Below are 21,462 nucleotides of genomic sequence, written 5' to 3'. Positions count from 1 at the left end.
CAAGTGACGTATTCAAGATGGCGTCGCCCGGCCTTCCAGCACCGAACAAGAGCATCAGGTAAAGTATAAGCTACAGACTGTAAAGGCAGTCTATTTATGAAGATACAGATTGCCTTTGCAGTCTGTATCTTATACTTTACCTGTTCCTCTTGTTTGCTGCAGCAAGGCCGGCGCCGCCATCTTGATTACGTCGCTTGCGTTCCACCGCTGGAACGCAAGTGACGTATTCAAGATGGCGGCGCCCGGCATCAGACTGCAACCGACAAGAGGATCAGGTAAAGTATAAGATACAGACTGCAAAGGCAGTCTGTATCTTCATAAATAGACAAAACTAGAAAATGTACCCGGCGCTGCCCGGGTATAAAGTGTCAGTGTGTTAATTAAATTTGTTCTAAGGTGCCCAGGAGGCCAAGCTAAAGGTATTGTTTCATCTGAGTTAATCAGTGGAATTAGTGTATACCTGTAGTGCATAGTTGGAGGGGTTCTGTATACCCACAATGTATAATTTTTAGGGGTCTCGCATATCTGTAGTGCATAGTTGGGGGGGCTGTATACCTATAGTGTATAGTTGGGGGGTCCTGTATAAATGTAGTGTGTAGTTGGGGGGGGCTGTATACCTGTAGTGTATAGTTGAGGGAGGTCCTGTATACCTGCAGTGTACAGTTGGTGAAGGTCCTGTATACCTGTACTGTATAGTTCGGGGGTCCTGTATACCTGTAGTATATAGGTGGTGCTGTATACCTGTAATGTATAGTTGGTGGAGGTCTTGTATACCTGTAGTTTATAGTTTGAGGGTCCTGGATACCTGTAGTGTATAATTGGTGGAGGTCTTATATACCTGTAGTATATAGTTCGGGGGTCCTGTATACCTGTAGTGAATAGATTGAGGGTCCTGTATAACTATAGTATAGAGTTGGTGGAGGTCCTGTATACCTGTAGTGTATAGTTTGGGGTCCTATATACCTGTAGTATATAGCTGGTGGAGTTCCCATATACCTGTAGTATATAGCTTTGGGGTCCTGTATACTTGTAGTATAGAGTTGGTGAAGGTGCTGTATACCTGTATTATAGAGTTGGTGTAGGTCCTGTATACCTGTAGTGTATAGTTTTGAGGTCCTGTACACCTGTAGTGTATAGTTTGGGGTCCTATATACCTGTAGTTTATAGTTGGTGGAGTTCCTGTATACCTGTAGTGTATAGTTTTGGGGTCCTGTATACCTGTAGTGTATCGTTTGGGGTCCTGTATACCTGTAGTATATAGTTGGTGGAGGTCCTGTATACCTGACGTATATAGTTGGTGGAGGTCCTGTATACCTGTAGTGTATAGTTTTGGGGTCCTTTATACCTGTAGTGTAAAGTTTGAGGTCATGTATACCTGTACTATATAGTTTTGTGGAGGTCCCGTGCACCTGTAGTGTATAGTTTTGGGGTCCTGTATACCTGTAGTGTCCTGTATACCTGCAGGGTTGTATTTACCCGTATGGCAGTGTTATTCAGTCACAGTGTGTCGGTATTGGTCATGTCTGGTATGGCGGTGTTATCCAGTCACAGTATGGCGGTATTGGTCAGGTCTGGTGTGGCAGTGTTATCCAGTCACAGTATGGCGGTATTAGTCAGGTCTGGTGTGGCGGTGTTATCCAGTCATGGTATGGTGGTATTGGTCAGGTCTGGTATAGCGGTGTTATCCAGTCACAGTATGGCAGTATTGGTCAGGTCTGATATGATGGTGTTATCCAGTCACAGTATGGCGGTATTGGTCAAGTCTGGTGTGGCGGTGTTACCCAGTCACAGTTTGCCGGTATTGGTCAGGTCTGGTATGGCAGTGTTATCCAGTCACAGTATGGCGGTATTGGTCAGGTCTGATATGACAGTGTTATCCAGGACAGTATAGGGGTATTGGTCAGGTCTCGTGTGGCGGTGTTATCCATTCACAGTATGGCGGTATTGGTCATGTCTGGTATGGCGGTGTTATCCAGTCACAGTATGGCGGTATTGGTCAGGTCTGGTATGACAGTGTTATGCAGTCACAGTATGGCGGTATTGGTCAGGTCTGGTGTGGTGGTGTTATCCAGTCACGGCATGGTGGTATTGGTCAGGTCTGGTATAGCGGTGTTATCCAGTCACAGTATGGCAGTATTGGTCAGGTCTGATATGATGGTGTTATCCAGTCACAGTGTGGCGGTATTGGTCACGTCTGGTGTGGCGGTGTTACCCAGTCACAGTTTGCCGGTATTGGTCAGGTCTGGTATGGCAATGTTATCCAGTCACAGTATTGCGGTATTGGTCAGGTCTGGTATGACAGTGTTATCCAGTCACAGTATGGCGATATTGGTCAGGTCTGGTATGACAGTGTTATCCAGTCACAGTATGGCGGTATTGGTCAGGTCTGGTGTGGCAGTGTTACCCAGTCACAGTTTGGTATACCTGTAGTTCCCTGTATATACATTTACTGTATAGATGGAGTAGGGGGCCCTGTATATACATGTACTGTATAGATGGAGTAGGGGGTCCTGTATATACATGTACTGTATAGATGGAGTAGGGGGCCCTGTATACATGTACTGTATGGATGGAGTAGAGGGTCCTGTATATACATGTACTGTATAGATGGAGTAGAGGGTCCTGTATATACATGTACTGTATAGATGGAGTTGGGGGTCCTGTATATCCATGTACTGTATAGATGGAGTAGGGTGTCCTGTATATACATGTACTGTATAGATGGAGTAGGGGCCCTGTATATACATGTACTGTATAGATGGAGTAGGGGGTCCTGTATATACATGAACTGTATAGATGGAGTAGGGGGTCCTGTATACATGTACTGTATAGATGGAGTAGGGGGTCCTGTATACATGTACTGTATAGATGGAGTAGGTTGCCCTGTATATACATGTACTGTATAGATGGAGTAGAGGGTCCTGTATATACATGTACTGTATAGATGGAGTAGGGGGTCTACCAGTTATTTCTGTGGATGTTGTGAGGCAGCTTCCCTAGCAACCATTGCTCCCAGTGAAAATGAAAGCAGTAATCCTATTGGTTGCTAAGGCTCCAACTGCCGTGTCTGCTGCAGCTAATAATATCACCTGTGTTTGCAGTGAGATTTTCCCATTCATCTCTATGGGGCGCCTCTCTTTCCCCTCCCCCTCCCCTCCTGTACATCTGGCGGGGACGGGACCTTCGCAATAACCTTCCCGGGCACCGCATGTATCTGTGTGCCAAATTTGGGGTCAAACGGTTCAGGCGTTTGGAAGTCTATAGAGGACAGACAGACAGACAGAAGGACAGACAGACAGACAGACTTTGATTTTTATGATATAGATGCAGATACAGACTGCTGTTGCAGTCTGTATCTTATACTATACCTGTTCCTCTTGTTTGGCCCGGCCGCCGCCATCTTGATTACGCTACTTGCGTTCCACCACTGGAACGCAAATGACGTAATCAAGATGGCGGCGGCCGGCCTTGCTGCCGCTGTGGATGACGGGAGCTTCCTGTCTCGAGCTGGCTCTTTTGAAAAGAGCCGGCGCGAGACAGTGAATTGAAAAGTGAATAAAACAAAAACGTGGCCGAAAAAATAAATAAAAGTATTTACAAATGTTAATTAAATAAATAATTACATTGAATTAGAAAATAAAATTTTTTTAAATTTGATTGGTTCTCTTTAAATGATACATTTATAAAAGAGAAATGTTGACTCATTTACAGTCAATCAGGAGGAGCAAGCGAGCGACGACCTTTTAGATCAGCACTCGCCTGCTCTTTGTTCCCCGCTCGCTGCTGGTGCTATTACATGGGGGGGGGGGGTTGGTTGAGGTAGGGGCTCTCCGGGCAATCTTGAAATGATCCCGGGAGCCCATAGGAGATAGTGGTGGTCTGCTGCCTCCACTCCTATTACACACCATCGCTATCGTTAAAGTTTTTTTTAACATGTTGAAAGACAAGGATCAGCTGACATTATACATGTCTTCTGATTGTTGGCTTTTAAACACTAGCTATTATACCAAGCGATTAACGGCTGTAACGGCTGATAATCGGCCAAATACGGACAATATTGCTTGGTATAATAGGGCCTTAAAGCTAGTCATACATATTGTATACAATAGTTGTCGGTGGGGGGATTAAAACCACTGCCTCCTCTAACAGCAGCTTATCTCCACAAGGACAAAGGGATGGGGCAATTGACACACAACATATCCAATGATTCTTTTAGTGAGTATGCAACTTTTCTCTTATGGGGGCATTTGGCTCATTTGGACCCCAACCCCACCTGCACCATAGTCATTCTTCAGTGCCATGGTTTTCATTTATAACAGACCCATTTTACAACAGTGACATTAACACCAACAGAAGATAATGGAGGGTGTCATTTAATATCACAATGAGAGATTAGCGATCTTTAAGCATGCTTGGGTTTGTCTGAACCTGAGCGTGCAGCATTTGATTACCAATGGCTGAAGAAGTTTCTTTTGTCGTGTCCTACCATGGGTGTTTCATATGCCACACCTGTCGAAAAAAAACTTTTTTCTCCAAGCTAAGTGGTATTGAAGGTAGTTTATTATTTCACCATTAGAAATTATCTATTTCACAGCTGTACTAAACAAGGGGTTACTGTTTTCATATATTATATTTTATTGCCCAATAGAGATACTCTTCTTTTCTAACCTATCACTTTCTTTCTCTTCTCTGCACACATTCCTTTCCACCACTCACAGGGTCTTTTACATATCCCTGTAGGAAGTAGTCACTTGGTGGGAGGAAGTGTAGTTTCAGTCTTACACAGATTCTTGTGGGAGGAGGACACACAGAGCAGACGTAACTGCTGCAGTTCAGCCAGGGCCTGGCTTTGCCAGGACTCCTGTCCAGGACAGTTCAGTGAATGTGTTAGTGAGTTCAGTACACACGTGTATGAAGCAGCTAGAGATACTCAGTTTTTGTAGTCTATCCACTATACTTACTATGCAGTGCTAGACACTACCCAAGGAGGACAAGTTGGGGATAAACCCAGCACACGCCAAGAACCACTCTACAAAGTGCAGGCCAGTATCTACAACACAAAGGAATTAGCCTGGATAGAACAAAGCAACCAGAAGGTCTATGTATTTTATCTCGCAGTGCAGGTGGCATTGGGACACCCTTGGACACTTAGCTTCACCCTAGTAATTACGGCTGGCGCTAAGCTGGCGCCAATAGTGGCACTAAGCTGTTCATATGTTGCATCTAGTGACTGTAATGGGATCTAGGGGGTTTTAAGTACTTTTTAGAAAAATAGCTCCACAGACTGTGCTACTCCTGCTGTCAGAAATTGATCAACTATCTCTCCTGTCCTCCACAGGATCATTCGGCACAGCAAAGCAATCATGTGTTCTCAATCCTGTGCTCTGACTGCTTATGTCTCTGAGAACACAGAGGTTGCGTTGTGTCATCGACACTTCGAACACAGAGGTTGGGTTGCGATTTTCTCACGTCTGACCCCTATCTCCGTCAACATCATCATCATCTGGTGGTGGACTGTAGGGAGAGCCCCATACACCTTTTACTGACGGCCAAAACTGCTGCGAGCGGCGACAAAAGTATACAGTAAAGCCAGATTAGATTGTGAGATGTGAAAAAGGTAAGGAGGTGGGTCCACTGCAGTATATACAGTATATATGCTATATATAACTCACAGGAAATAAAGAAGCGATATGTTTACTGCTGCTGATCCCGTTTTGTTAGCGATTCATCGCATAAAGTCATGTGTTATGTAATTTGATGTAGTTTGGTAAATCTACTTAACTTGCTTCCACGCTTTCAGTTCCTGATTGGTTAATATGGGTTCGTCTCTGGAAGCAAGGGAGTAGAATTAAAGGGTAGTCATGGGACTGGACGCTCACTTTATCATTGTATAATAGTAAGCTATACAACTCTGTAATCTTTTTAATTTAAGGCTATGTTTACACAAAGTACAATTGTTTCAATGGCCGTAGCAAACAACGGCCGTCATTCAACGCATTGTGTAGACAACGACCATTGTTTGCATTGACTGTGAAAAGAATGGTCATTTTAATTGGAAAAACAGCCTGTCTTTGCATAAAATGTACATTGTGTGAACATAGCCTAAAAGTGTTCCTGTCATTTAACCTCTTCAAGACAGAGCCCTTTGATGCACAAAAGTCCGGGTTAAATTAATGCAATGTTCCTCCCCGCCTTATAACAGCCATAGCGCTTTTATTTTTCTACCTACAGGGCTGGTTGGGTGTCATTTTTTGCGCCATGATCTCTTTTTTTTGTTTCCGTTTACGTCATTCACTGTGCGGAAACAATAATGTTATATTTAAATAGATCAGACAATTCTGCACGCTACAATATGTAATATGTTTATTTATTTATATTTATATTTTTATTATGGGGAAGGGGGTCTTTTAAACTTTTATTGGGAGGGGGTTTATAAGGTTTTTTTTAATACTTTTAAAAACTTTTTAATTACACTTTTTTTTAACACTTTTAACACTGTAAAATAAGCAATCATTAGATTGCATATACTGATCTATGCTATGCCATAGCATAGCATAAATCAGTGTTATCGGCGATCTATGTATAGAGCCTGCCTGAGAGCAGACTCTACACATAGATTGACGATCCGACAGGACGAAGGTAAGGAGCTTACCCCCGCCTGTCGGCAGTTGCGATCGGAAACTCTGTTCAGTAATTTCTCTACCCTAGTTTAAAGTATACCTTGCCACCAGCCCACTGCTTAGGCGGACAACGCAGCGCATATGCCAGGGCCTTGGCACGCCCATGCATTTGGCCCTTTAGGGCGACTGACTTCTTTCTGCTCTTTGTGTATCCATTCCTGGCCAGGGTGCCTGCCCTCGCCTCCTTGGACACACACATGCCAGCTTGCTCAAATTTAAAGGAACAGTGCACCCCTAATTGGAAGCATGTTCCTATATATAGCTCAGCTTTCCCATGGCTCCTTTGTTGGAGCCTCTGCATTGCTATTCCTAAGCATTGTCCCATAGCATCCCATGATAGCAAGCCAAACCAGAGGTAGCGACCTGGGGGACGCCTGCCACAGAAATTCCATCGTGCCTTGCAGCGAAGACCAGTGGCCCCTTAGACTCCGCTCCCTAATGCGGCTTACACCATCGCTAGCAGTGGTCAAGTGGATCCACGACCCCAGTCGTTACAGTAAGCTAATAGGGGTATTCCAGTTAAGTAATATATGTTGAAAATACATGTTGAATCATCCCCCCTCATGGAGACTAACAATTCTTTCCATACCCTAGTTCTGAGCCTGCTGCTTTCTGCTGAAGACACAGAAAACTGTGTATGAGCTTTTATTCAAAAATGCCAGTGTCCAGATGTTAGCTGGAGGTCAATGGAAGTTTATCTGCCTTACACACATGGCTTTTTTGAGGTGGCGTTTTTCTCTCCTCTCTGGCGTTCTTGAGAGTCTTTGGCAGTTTTTCCAAAATGCAGCATGCTGAGGGTGTGGCTTTTTTTTGGCAAACTGTGGGGTCTTTTCTACCATAGACTTCAATGAGATTGTTCTGGTTGTTTCAAAAACGCCATTGTGATAGCAGAGGAAAAAAAGTTCAGCACACAAAAAATACCCAAATCACCAAAAAAATCATTCACACATAAAGTCAAAAATGCCAGGAGAAAATGCAAATGCATGGGGAAAAAACACATTGGCAGTTTTCGAGGATTTTTTGGAGGCCTGAAAAACGCCTCACTTTTGTGAGGGCATCCTAAAAGGCTCTCAGAGGCTTCTTTTGGGTAGTGTATCTCTTGATGAGAGATCATTAACTGGAAGATATGCCTCTACGATGCATTGGAAGACATTTCCATCTCAAGAGCTGATATACTTTGAGGTGGCATTACTGGACTGTAGGCAGAATCAAAATGGTAATTTTGAAGAGCAGAAACAGAGGCCATTGATTGGGTAATGGGAAATCATAATAGCATTTCTGTCAGGGGACACAGGAGTAGCAGTAACACTGATGTGGTGAGAAATTTAGGTGTGATTTTTTTTTCATATTTATACCCTGATTCCAAAACAACAATGACAAACACATTTTTTTATACTTTCCATCACTCCTGGGTCCATCTTCGGTTGATTTTCCTGCGTTTGCAGCTCCGGTCCACTCAGGCCGTGCATTATATGACAACGTAGTAGAGGGGGGCTGGCCTAACTGAGGGATACTAGTAAGGCTAGCCTCCCTCTGTGAAAGAGTCATAGACACAAGATGGTGCCGGCCGTGGTCGACAGGGAACAGGTAAGTGTGTATTTTAATACTTTTGAAGTAGGGATGGTCCGAACCCGAACGCTCGGCATCAGATTCCCGCTGTCTGCCCGCTCCGTGGAGCGGGCAGATACAGTGGGAGGTCCACCTGGAAAACTGGGATACAGCCTATGGCTATGGCTGTATCCCAGTTTTCCAGGCGGTCCTCCCGCTGGATCCACCCGCTGCACGGAACGGGCAGACAGCGGGAATCATTACCGAGAGTTCGGGTTCGTACGAACCCGAATCAAACTCGGTTTGGACCATCCCTATTTTGGAGTGGAGTGGGTGTTTAAGGAGGTTTCGTGGGGGGGGGGATAGGAAGAGGGGGCAAAAGGGTAAATAAAACACAAGTTAGATAACTTTGTAATGTGTTTTAATTGCTGAGTTGCAATTGCAGAGTTGTAGGTGTCCTTTAATATATAGAGAAGCACGGCTGCTGTCAGAGGTCTGTGTGGTCACATAACAGCAATGGGGAAGGGATGTGTTAAGCATGGATGTGAGAATCATAGAGCTGTGCAGGGGGACAGTGACAGACACCTTTCTATATAGCAGTGTGAATGGAGGAGTGTAAGTGCACACACATTATAGCAGCATTGTGTATAGTTGAGTGTGAGCGCAGGCACATTATAGCAGCAGTGTTTTTAGCTGAGTGTAAGTGCGGGCACATTATAGCAGGAATGGAGAGGATAGGAAACACAAGAGCTGATAGAGACTGCAGGGAGCATGAAGAAATGAGCAGGGCATATGTGGGCACATACATGCAGCACTCTCTGTCTGAGGAGAGAGGGGTTACAGCTATGAAGAGATTACCTCCACAGTCCTGTCCTCTGATGCAAGCCCCAGCCTGAAGTGGATCCGCCATGATTTGGAAGGTGAGGGAGACTTACTGGGTCAGAGTACTGTGCTGTAGATCACACTATGCAGACCATGCCCCTCCCCCAGTCCCTCCCACCCAGTACAGGGAGCTCTTAAACCAAAACAATGCTCTTAAACCAAGTCACAATTTTGAAAAACTGTGAGCTCTTCTTGCAAAATGCTCTCAATCCAAGTTATTCTTAAACCAAGGTACCACTGCATATATATAGTTTTAATCTACCAGTAAAACCCTTGAACTAATTTCCAGGGCTCAACAGAAAAGCTTGGACAAATTAAGGACAGCAAAAATCTGAGCTTTCCTTTATAGTCGATGACTAGTAGCTATAGAAGAAAGGAACCATATTGATTTTTTTTTTTGTCTATATAAGTTCCTTTGTGGAAATTCTCAGCGTAACACCTTCTACCTGCATACATTTTATAGCCTGAATGTTTGCAGCTGATGGCAGAATAAACAGCAGCTCTAGAAATGTGTATTCACTGCAAGCAGCTATAGGATATTGAGGCAGGAAATGATACTTCTGTGCAGAGCTGACAGTCTGCAGAAAGCCCTGCAGCATGTATACGTGTATTCACAGCATGCCCGGCATGCCCCTGCTAGGTCACAACTGTTCAGAAGAAATCAGGATAAAGCAGAATTGTCTATAGTACAGTCCATAGAATCTGCCCAGAATTACTGGCCTGTCAGCCATCTCTTTGTATCTGGCTGATTAGCATCCTGTGAGCTGTGCAATATGAAATACAGAAGTATAATATGTCCACAAACCACATCCTGTAGAATGGTACGATGGGGGGGGGGGGGGGGAGAGAAGGAGCCAACACAATGTGACACAACACAGGAAAGAAGAAAGGAGAGATTTGCGCTGTAGCATAGCACAACACGTAAGCTTTAGTAATATCCTAAGAAAAGAAGCAAGGAGTAAGACAATACATCCAAGAGCCAAAGCTTCCACAGCTACACAGCAGGCACACCCCACTGAGAATTGGCTGCACGGAAGACAAAAAAAAAAAAAAGAAATCAAATTTGCAAACACCCCTATCACACACACATCTGGATCGTAAGACGCGTGCACACTGCCACACCCTCACACACAGTCTAACACTGCTACATAGCCACACGCTGACTGCGACAGGACAAGATGTCAGACAATGAAGACACACAGAGATCAGAAGCTTGTGATGAGACATTCCAAGAAAAACTGGAGGAGACCGAAAGGTGAGAGAAAAAAGACTTTACCTCTATTTGGCATAGTCCATGATTTATAAAAAAAAGAAAAAAGTCATCTTATGTATGCGCAATGATATAGTGATACAGGGCATGGCTGCTATTCTTCAACCGATGTAGCAGAGCTGAATTGGTTCTAATCTCTTTGTGACTGCATCTTTCTTTTCCGCATCTTTTAAAGACATAGATAACATATTGCCATATGAGGATGAGGATGATAAACTGCATCATTGCAAAATACTCAGCTCTGCTACATCTGTATCCCGAATTTCAGGCCTGGGAGATGGTGTGTGCCAAATTTAATGGAAGCTCATCCAGACAATTATAATCTGGATGTGTCGGATGTTAGATGACAGAGGAATGAAAGCAATTCCAAATGCTTTTCGTGCAAAGCGCCAACGCGTAGATCCACCACAAGCACAGACTTATGCCACTTGTTAGTGGAACAGCTGAGCACAATGTGATGCGTCCATGTGGTCCTGGCAGAATAACACACTAGTCTAAAAGCTTTAGAATGCTAAAATACAGCGTAAGGTTTTCACTCCTTGGAAAGTAAAATTACAGGGAAAAGCAAGGTAACTTCTATATTATGGGAATTAATGCTTCTCTAATACTGAGACGTGGTTTTCCTCTGTCTAGCATTCCACTTATCTCTTGGAGCCTGTGGATTATAAGTATTAATGGCCGGCCACAAGCTATGATTGCATTCCATCAACAGGTGCATCTTGGAATTTGGGCGGATCACAGATGTAGAGGGTCTACAATGTTCTTCAAATAGAAAAATTTCCATCTATCTATCTATCTATCTATCTATCTATCTATCTATCTATCTATCTATCTATCTATCATCTATCTCCTATCTATTATCTATCTATCTATCTCCTATCTATCTATCTATCTATCTATCTATCTATCTATCTATCTATCTATCTATCTATCTATCTCCTATCTATCTATTAGATATCTATCTCCTATCTATCTATCTATCTATCTATCTATCTATCTATTATCTATCTATCTATCTATCTATCTATCTATCTATCTATCTATCTATTTTTTTTTAAACTGTGAAAGAGTTGTGCACAAATTGTGATAGTATAGTAAAGCATGGACATAGAGGTAGCAGTCACATCTTGGTCCTGATGCTTGAGGCAGACCAAAGGTCCCTGTCCTATATAGAAATGAGTGTTAGTATTAGGGGCCCTTTCACAGGTTTTGCATTCACACCTAGGAGCTGAGACAAATTCAGCAAATGTCTATCTTTCTGCTCACATATCACATATCTAGATGGTATTTGCCTAGTAAGACTGTACATTATCTTGCAGCATGTTGTTAGAATAGATGGCCACACTGTCAAAATGTCATTGATATTATATTTTGGTGGCGTATCAATTTTATTTCCTATCTAAAATATTTTGTAAGCACAAATGCAGCCTTAAAGGGGGCCTGTAGCTAATCCCCCCTCCCCCAAAATGAGGTGTTACACTCATGAAATCGCTGATGGTGTCCTGATTACACATCTTTTTACAGTTTCTTAATATGCCCTTCCGTTCCTAGATATCTTGGTTTATAGTTTGTCTGACAATTTAGTCAATAGTCAGATGGGTGTGAACGTAATTTGAATTATGAGAGTGACTATCAGGTTGTGTGGGCATATGAATGTTTTATATTTAGGGGGTGTATTCCTAAAACATACCCCTTGACTATATAATCATATCCATTACCTAATATTTACTCCCTTTAGAAACGTTAAGTTCACGCCCATTTGACTATTTACTGGGTTGTTAGGCAAACTATAAACCCTCATGTCACAGAAACAGAAGGGCTTATCAAGAACCTGTGTTTGTCTATTACGAGCTGTGTTTGCAAGATGGACTAGCAGCTATGGGATAGGATTACATGCTGCCTATACATATCTATGAAGTAGAAGGTTTGGGAGTAAGGGCCCTATTCCACCGGACGATTATCGTTCAGATTATCGTTAAATTGTTCGAATCCAAACGATAATCGTTCGGTTGAAATACAGTAAACGATTAACGACCGAATGAGAAATCATTGATCGCTTTATAAAACCTGGACCTATTTTTATTGTTCGCAAAACGTTTGCAAATCGTTCGCATTGAATAAGACGTCGTTCAGTCATTCTCAATAGATACGAACGCAATAGCGAAGAAATAGCGAAGAAAAACGATCGCAAATACGGTCATAAGTAACGATTATCGTTCCATGGAAATGAGTGAATGTTTTCAGGTCTTTCGCAATAGAGGTTATTTTAAATCGTTAATCGTTAACGATTATGCGAATGATAATCGTCCGGTGGAATAGGGCGCTAAGATGGGGGGTGAAGTCTGTAGAGAGAGCAGTGGCACACAAGAGAAACTGCAATGAGACTACACAAGAGCTAACAGTAAGTATTAGCTCTTACCCAAGTGCTGGATTCACCAGCTTACGCAACAAGTATCTAACCGTACGTCATGGATTGTTTACTACTGCTCTATAATGCCCTCCATGCTGCTGCCATTTCTAAGAGTGAGTATTAAGACATAGAAGAGCAGGATCCATGTCTGTGTCTCTGCAGTGTATAGGAGACACCATAGAGGTCAGACTGAAAATTACAGATTAGGGCTGGGTTCACACTATGTATATTTCAGGCTGTATTTGGTCCTCATGTCAGGTCCTCATAGCAACCAAAACCAGGAGTGGATTGAAAACCCAGAAAGGATCTGTTCACACAATGTTGAAATTGAGTGGATGGCCGCCATATAACGGTAAATAACTTCCATTATTTCAATACCACAGCCGTTGTTTTAAAATAACAGCAAATATTTGCCATTAAATGACGGCCATCCACTCAATTACAACATTATGTGAACATAGCCTTTCTGTGTTTTCAATCCACTCCTTGTTTTGGTTGCTATACAGCCTCAAACATACAGCCTCAAATATACGTAGTGTGAACCCAGCCCAAGCCTGCAGAGGAGAAAACTGGTTAAAATGTATAAAAGTTATAGAATGACCAGATATAGTGCTACTCCCCATGTAGACACACAGGGCAGCTTATCCTGAAAAGTTATGTGAAACAACAGGTACGTTTAAGGCCAAAAGATGATCCTGTTCCCAGGATATATGATACATTTCTGATGGAAATTATAGTAATGGCCTTATAATGCTAAACTAGACAGAGAAAATGTGTAAAATATAAAGATTAACATGCTGCCCCCCCTCTAAGGGCCCTATTAGACGGGATGATTATTGTGTGGAAAATCGTTATATCGTTCTAATTTTATACATAATCATCCTGTGTAATCGCAGGCAACGATCGAAAAATCGTTCATGTGTCATTGATAATTAGCTTAATTCCACATTCACATGTATTAAGAAACAGTCTCCACTTTGTCATTTATACTACAGAGCAGTTTTATATCTTCCTTTTGGAGGTTTTACTTTTGACAATGGTTTCTTCTACAGTTATAGAGGCTACAGTTATGGAAAGTACCTAAACCTTCCTGTTGACCTAGCTACGAGGGCTTTTTTTTTTTTTTAGCTTGACAAGCACCATTAAACATATCATATAATATATTGAATAATACAGGTTTCATCATTATAGTGTTCTCCGTTCAGTAAAAATGACTGTTATTCTGTGGTTAAGTATAATTATAGTGATACTAGACTTTTCACGTTTTGCTGCCTTTGCTGGTTTGTGTCATTATATTCTGTCAACCATGACCTTTTTTTTATTTTTCTGTGGACAGACCTGTGTAAGGTCTTTTGAGGGGTTTCTTGTTCCTATAGGTCAAATTTTTTGGTACTTTTTGGAAAGTTTTGGTCACTTTTTAGTTCCATTTTTTTGTAAGAGTGACCAAAACCCAGCAATTTGGGACTTAACTAAATGGTGGTTCAAGAATGGCAAGTACATCAAAGGGGTATTCCTGGCTCTTCATAAAATTACACTGAATGAGAGGACACATAAAAAAAAATATACTTAGGGCCCTATTACACCGAATCTGGCCAATATGGACAGATATCATTCCATGTAATAAATGCAACAAGGAGCACAGAGAAGGAGGAGGAGAAGCCAAAGCAGCAGCAGTGCTGGGCAGGAGGCAAGCTGAGGGATGAGTACACTTTTTTTTTTTTTACCCTATTGCCTATTTTCTTATTTCTAAACTATTTGCTGTATTTACATTGAAAACTATAGACACCCTAATAACTCTACCCAAGTAATAATGAATGTTTAAATGTTAAAGGGGTTGGCCACGTTATAGTAAAATTGTTCAATGTGCAGTATTAGTAAGTGTACTCATTGTATATACTGACAGCAGCTCCCTGTGTACCTCATATAACTAATATCAGATTCCCCTCCTTCAGGAGATGCTGCCCTGTTCTGTGGTGATTCTGTCCATAAGATGGCTGACATAGAGGAGCATGTGACTATGTCCCACCTCCCAGTGTCCACCATAAGCATATACAGACTCAGTGTTGGACACTTGGGGGCGGGGCATAGTCACATAATCCTCCATCTCAGCCATCTTATGGACAGACTCACCACAGAGCAGGGCAGCTCAGCCTGGAGGAGGGGAGTCTGATTTTAGCTCTATGAGGTACACAGGGAGCTGCTGTCAGTAATTGCAGTGAGTACAGTTACTAATACTGTATACTGAATATTTTTACTATAAAATGGCCAACCCCTTTAAATATTTTGCATATTATAAAAATCATTGGAAATCTGTCTATTAGAATAATGTAAAGCAGAGAGGATGCATTCTGGCAAATATTAAATTAGAGCCTCCTACTGGTGCTGGTTAACAATACCACTCTGCTACCCATATAGTAGAAGGACTTGTCACCTATCCCACTCCCCTCATTTATACGGTCAGGTCAGTTGTCTATACATTTTATACTTGTTTGCTGGTTTTGTAGGGCATGCCCATTAAAAAGTATTGCAACCAATCCTGCCTAGATCCCTCTCTCCAAGAGCTCGATAGAAGCAATAAGGGCTGCTTCTATGTTATGCATGCCCTTGTGTTTTATTAACTAGAAAATCTATTGGATTTTTGCCTTTAAAAAAGTTAAGCGATCAGTTGCGAACACCAATCAAAACCTTTGACCTGTCTATCTGGCAAGTTTTAAAGTGACAGTAGCACTCAGATTTGGAACAGCAAACTTTTCTTTTCAATATTCTGTTTTTGTTTGGCCAATATAAAGAGGATTTCAACCAACAACTTAAACATGGCCATAAAACAGAATATGTGTGGTGCCTTGTTATGACTCCCCTCGAAACATATGCAGGAAGTTTCTTTTCATATTAGATGAAGCAATGGTTTCATTAAAAAATTATTGCCATACTACTTAGCTGCTTCTATATGGCTACTTGAGAGCCATGTTCCCAGTGGTGGATAACACTTTATTTTCTGCTGACAAACAGTAAGTTAAAAAGATGTTAAAGGAAGCAAAGCCTTTCCTGACTCCATAAAAGGTCACCCAGGCTCCTATTTCTAACAAGATCCTAAAATTAACACCACTTTGTACACCCCGGGAAGATATAAAGGCGTGTGGACTGTTTCTCCTAAAACTAAAAAGAATTTATCAAAATAATAAAAGAGACACAAAATATTTCAAAAATTACAATTTTATACTTTTTGTGAAGCGCAGTAAAATAAACTCTGGAAAATAAATAGATAGCATGTTTAGCACTGGTCAATATGTCAGAATATAAAAAGTTGCAATATATGATTTCTGGTTAAAAAAATAAATAATATATATATATATATATATATATATTTTTTTTTTTTTTTTTTTTTTTTTTTTTTCTTTTTAAGATGTATGCTCCACGAAGAGGGTGTATTTACATGACTTGTTTTTTGGCATTTTTTCAAATAAGGGAGTGCTGCGAAAACTGTGGAATTTAACCAGAACAAAAACTGTCACAGAAAGGTCTCATGGGAATACACCCTTAAATAGACCACACCTCCAACATCTCCAAAATCTAATCTATGCTCTTCCCACAGTAGAGTTAAATTGTACCTATCATTTCAACAAACTTTTGAAATATTATAGCCACATGTCATAAGTTTGTATCGGTGCTGAGACTCTTGCTGATCGCTAGAATGAAGGGGCAGAAGCACTTAGCAGCATGCCCTCTGCCCCTTCATCTTTCCTCTCGCTGCTAACGTAGCCTTGGACGCAATGGAGCCTATGGAACTTCCGGTAATCGCTTCTACCAGACGTTCCATAGGCTGCCAATTCCGTCCACTGCTACATTAGCAATGAGAGCGGAGATGAAGGGGCAGAGCGCATGCTGCTAAGTGCTTCTGCCCCTTCATTCTAGCAGGGGTCTCAGTATCTGGACCCTCACCGATACAGACTTATGACTTGTGGCTATAATGTCAGAAGTTTGTTGAAATGAGAAGTACATTAAGGCCTTGTTTACAAAATGTATATTTTCAATAAATACCAGCCATTGTTGCAGATTGCAACATTGGTCGCTATTTATTGACAGTGAAACAACAGCCACGATGTATACGCTCTGTATATACTCTGGCCACTGTTCTGTACGGCCGCACAGAAAAGTCACATGTCTATATTGTGCGTCCGCTGTTCAGTGAACAACGGTTGCACAAAATAGCCATGGCATCCAATGTAAAATACGGCTCCCAATCTTTTTTGAATCATACTATGTAACTATGTAAACCAACCTCTCTTACAGACAACTTGTCCCAGTTGTGTTTAGTATAAAATGGACCCAGATATTGGTGTAGTTTCAGCACCAGGGATTCCTCCTCTGGGCACAGCAGCATGTCTGTTATTAATAGAAGACGGGGTCACAGACAATGCCATGAGACATAGAACTACCATGATATAGGAATATATTTTATCAGCTGATCACTTTGTCTTATTTGGATGTCTGTACAGTTATTCTTTGTAAGATAAACTTCACAAAGCTGATATCTAGATTGACGGAAATGAGTAGCCAGAAATGCAATAATGGGGCTGAAGTGGAGGAAGAATGTGAATAGCAGGAAAATGTCCATTACACGCTCTGTGTGTGTGTTTTCATTGCATTCAAGATTTAAGGCTTAAAATTTTAAATTGCGGTCAATGGGAACATTTATCCACCAGCATTCAGACAGTCTAGCAGTGTGGTTTATCATACTCGAATAAAACCACGGATCGTTTACCTTCCAAAGGGGCATAAAAACGAGTAAAGAAATAAAGTACAATAGAAAATAGGTCTATAGTGGGAGAGGGGGACAGCACCACCCATGAAATCTTCGACACCTGGGTCCATGGTTGAAACAGGTAGCCATCTAACCGTCAGGACAGCTATTCACAGTGGTGCACTGCTAAAACAGGAATGTAATGTAAGAACCATTAGAAGAAAGAAGCGGGCACTCACCAAATGTATGTGTCTTCTGACTGGTTTGTTCAAGGTTACTTCATTAAGGCAGGGAGGGGGGAGTGTGGAGCAAACATGTCCTCACAGGTAGACTACAATTGTTTCACGCGATGATGCGCTTCTTCTGGTCTACGGACAATAGAAAATAGAGTTCTAGATTTTTTCTACCTTTTTTAACTACGGTGAAATATGCTGGAATGGATTGAATATTTGCCAAGTTTGGTGTCTTGCCAGCAGAATGTCACCTGCCCTATATATCACACCTAGGCCATGTGGCACTTTTCTAACATTCTTTAGACAGCGACCAAACAATTTCTGCAACTATGCTATAAAAACTTATTCAACATACTATAGACATGACATGCCTCAATAAAGCAACATTTTCACAGACATTAATAGAGAGACATAAACAAGAGAGTCATATCACATGGGTTACATGAAATCCTTAATGCCGGTGTAAGTACATTGACAGATACATAATGTAAATGGTCAACAGATACTCAGGTTAATATACATGTATACTATGTGTGTGACAGCAACTACCTCCATTCCTGTGATTGGGGGGTAGCAGCTGGTTGGACCTTCACTAATCAGCTTGTTCTCCTGTAGTTCTAGGGGATAGCTTTTCAGATTGGGAATACAGCATTACAACCATCAGTCTACTACTGCAATTTTGCATGTCATTGTTCTCTGGTCTACAGAGATAATTGCACCCCATCAAAGTTAATGGAAGTCAAGAGTAGTATTGTTCAGGATGTCATATTTTGTATATTGAGTGAAGCCATTACAATATGGCGCTGACCTTCTAAACACGTAGAGATGTTTACATTCCTGAAAGCTTATGTAAGTAAATACTGGTGCTATGCAAGTAACTCTTTTCGTACCTGTAAGCCAATAAAGTACTGACGCAAGCTTTAGTAGAACACCCGCCCTTTGGATATATATACTGGTTGCCATCTTGGAATCAACTAGATCCACTTTGACTATCAGTGTGTTTCATGGTGTTTGATTCTTCTCTATACACATGAGATAATACTTTTAATTCCTAATTTGGAACAGACATTTAATATGACAGCACTCTTGAGATGCATCCATATCAATATAATATGTCCAGTAATTTCTACATACACATAGCTATAAGAGCTACAAAGGTAGCAGCCATTCCCAGACCCTGAAAAGTCGGAGCCCCTATTAAAAACTTTGCCTTAAGGTCCTGGAACCTTACGTTTTGCCTCTGGTTGTAAGAAAGCAGTATGACTCAAGGTACATAACTCCTATTAATTGCCATTCTGCCACATGACTTTTGCCGTATATTTATGCCGGATATTCTTATTGAATTCTATCCGAAGGCATAATATTATTTGCAGTCTTATTATACAGTTAACATTCTATTTTCTACTTTACCTGGGGTTATCCTTCTGATATTAATCCTTACGTTATGGATAAAGAGAGAAGGGCAAATAAGATCCAACATGGATCTAAATTTTTTGGAATGTTTCAGGGGAATCGTGGTCAGGAGCAGGGTCTCCTGTCATAGGAAAGAATCCCTGCTCCTGTACACAGAGAGGCCCATACACCATATGCCTTGCTGCTCAGTTAATATTTTCTGATATGGGTGCAAAGCCCCCAAGTCAATAAATGTGTTGGGCCACCTGAAGCTGTGTGCATCCATCATCTGGAACAAGGAGCGTACTTTTTCTTTAAATGCATCTATTATTACTACCTTATTACTTTGTATTTAATGGATCACTGGTCCTTTTAAACAGGCCGATTTTCAGCAGTGAGAGTGACTGGGTACATTGTGGCAACTCTAAGTCTCTAAGAGAAGATCTCATATTTATGAACATTTTCCAGCACTTGTCTTCTATCATTGTTTTTAGCCAGTGCCAGCTCCATCAGCATGGTGAACATCTGGACTATATATAAGTGTGATGTAAGAAAACCGATAAGGACTTGTAATGGTGCAAGCTACTTCATGCACGTAATGATTAATCCACATATATCAGCATATAGGAGTGCCCACAGGTATGGCAGCCAGTGATGAGATCATACATGAGGTTTTCCGGTGCACTCCAGTAAGGGAGGACAGGATATGTGCATGTAGCCCCAGGTCACTGGATGTATTAGCTGCTATTATTACCAGTGTATTGAATCAGATAGAATTGCAATATAACAGGATGAGTGAAGTAGGAGAGTTTTGGATGTACAAGCCACATGCACACATCTGGAGGCCTCCACCCTGCACACAATGACTTCATCCATGACCTCACTGACTCAGCTGTCACATTAACTCTCTCGGTGAGCTTCCTTATAGGCACAGCTATGCACGCAGGCTATCATGTTCTGCCTCATGTAACCCATTCTTTACCAGGAGAGCCTTTCAGTTTCAAATAACATTAGTGTAAGTAGAGGTCCATGCTTCATACTTATCTGTGTGCAGGGTTGTGCATCTCCGACATCTAGTTTTAAGAGTGTCAGTCCCTACTTTTCACTGAAATCCCTTTGCCTTTCTTTGTGCTTGTAGTCTCTCTTTTTTTGCAACTGATCAATAAAGTTGAACACGTTGCCCCATGTCCTAAATATATCTCAGCATCCGTCCTGAACAGTATATCATTATACACTTAAAGCGAATGTAGCACTAGGTACATTATTTAGGGGGAGATTTATCAAACTGCTGTAAAATAGAATTGCCTTAGTTGCCCCTAGCGACCAATCAGATTCCATCTTTAATGTTCAAAGAATCAGTGAGGAGTAAAAAGTGGAATCTGATTGGTTGCTAGGGGCAACTAAGACAATTCCACTTGAGACCAGTTTGATCAATCCCCCCCTTTGTGTTTTTTACATGAATAGATTGTCCCCCAGTGTGACCAGACGCCCTCCTCTCTGTGACGCGGTTCAATTAGAATCAATGGTGCCGCATCACAGGGGGGAGGGGAGATTGTTAAACTGGGGGGCGGTGGGCCCCAGTGCTTCACGCCGGGCTGGTGCTCGGGAACTGGGCCGTGGTTCAAAAAAAGGACCATAGCACCGGTATCCTTGTGCCGGTGCCAGTCTATTCACGTAAAAAAAAACACAAAGCGATGTACCTAGTGGTATATTTGCTTTAAAGAGATCTGTCACCCCCCCCCCCCCCGTGCCGGCTCCCGACCCCTGCTAGAGCCCCCTATACTTACCTGATCACGCCGAGTCCTGCTTCTAGATCCGGTCCGGTGATGGAGATTTCAGCGCCCGAAGCCTGGGATGAGTCCGATGCCCATAGAGAATGAATGGTGACTCCGACGCGTCGGACTCATCTCAGGAGCGCGCGCGCCGGGCTTCTTGCACTGAAATCTTTGTCACCAGACCAGCTCAAGAAGCGGAACCCAGCACGATCAGGTAAGTATAGGGGGCCCTAGCTGGGGGGGGGAGCCTGTCACCCCGGCACGGGGTGATGACAGGTTCCCTTTAAATTTCTTTAATGTGACGTCTGGGTTCTGATAGATGGCAGATTGTCAGACATTCTGGATTTTCATATGATAATATACATAGGCAAAGTTCATATAAATAAGATGTTAAAATATAGTATTATACTATATACTATACTACAGCTCCACACCTGTGCTCTGGTTGTGTGTGGTATTACAACTCTGCTTAATTCACTTCAATGAAACTGAGGTGTATTACCACATCTAAATTGGTGACAAGAGTGGCGC

At 42.0% G+C, this 21,462-nt stretch overlaps 1 protein-coding gene across 2 annotated transcripts in view; it reads left to right on the top strand.

Moving 5' to 3' along the window:
- The first annotated feature begins 9,982 nt into the window (after nucleotides 1-9,982).
- Nucleotides 9,983-21,462, top strand: part of LSP1 (lymphocyte specific protein 1) — a 65,427-nt gene continuing 53,947 nt past the window's right edge. The window contains exon 1 of one of the 2 annotated variants that reach the window (XM_069965666.1): nucleotides 9,983-10,365. In XM_069965666.1, coding sequence (XP_069821767.1) covers nucleotides 10,289-10,365 — 77 coding nt within the window. In that variant the 5' untranslated portion in view covers nucleotides 9,983-10,288. The remainder of the gene's footprint in view (nucleotides 10,366-21,462) is intronic. The other variant, XM_069965663.1, reaches the window with a different exon arrangement.

This window comes from Dendropsophus ebraccatus, chromosome 4, assembly GCF_027789765.1.
Source record: "Dendropsophus ebraccatus isolate aDenEbr1 chromosome 4, aDenEbr1.pat, whole genome shotgun sequence".
NCBI classification, from domain to species: Eukaryota; Metazoa; Chordata; class Amphibia; order Anura; family Hylidae; genus Dendropsophus; species Dendropsophus ebraccatus.
Note: the sequence above shows the minus strand (reverse complement) of the source record. Positions and strands in the feature narration are given on the sequence as shown.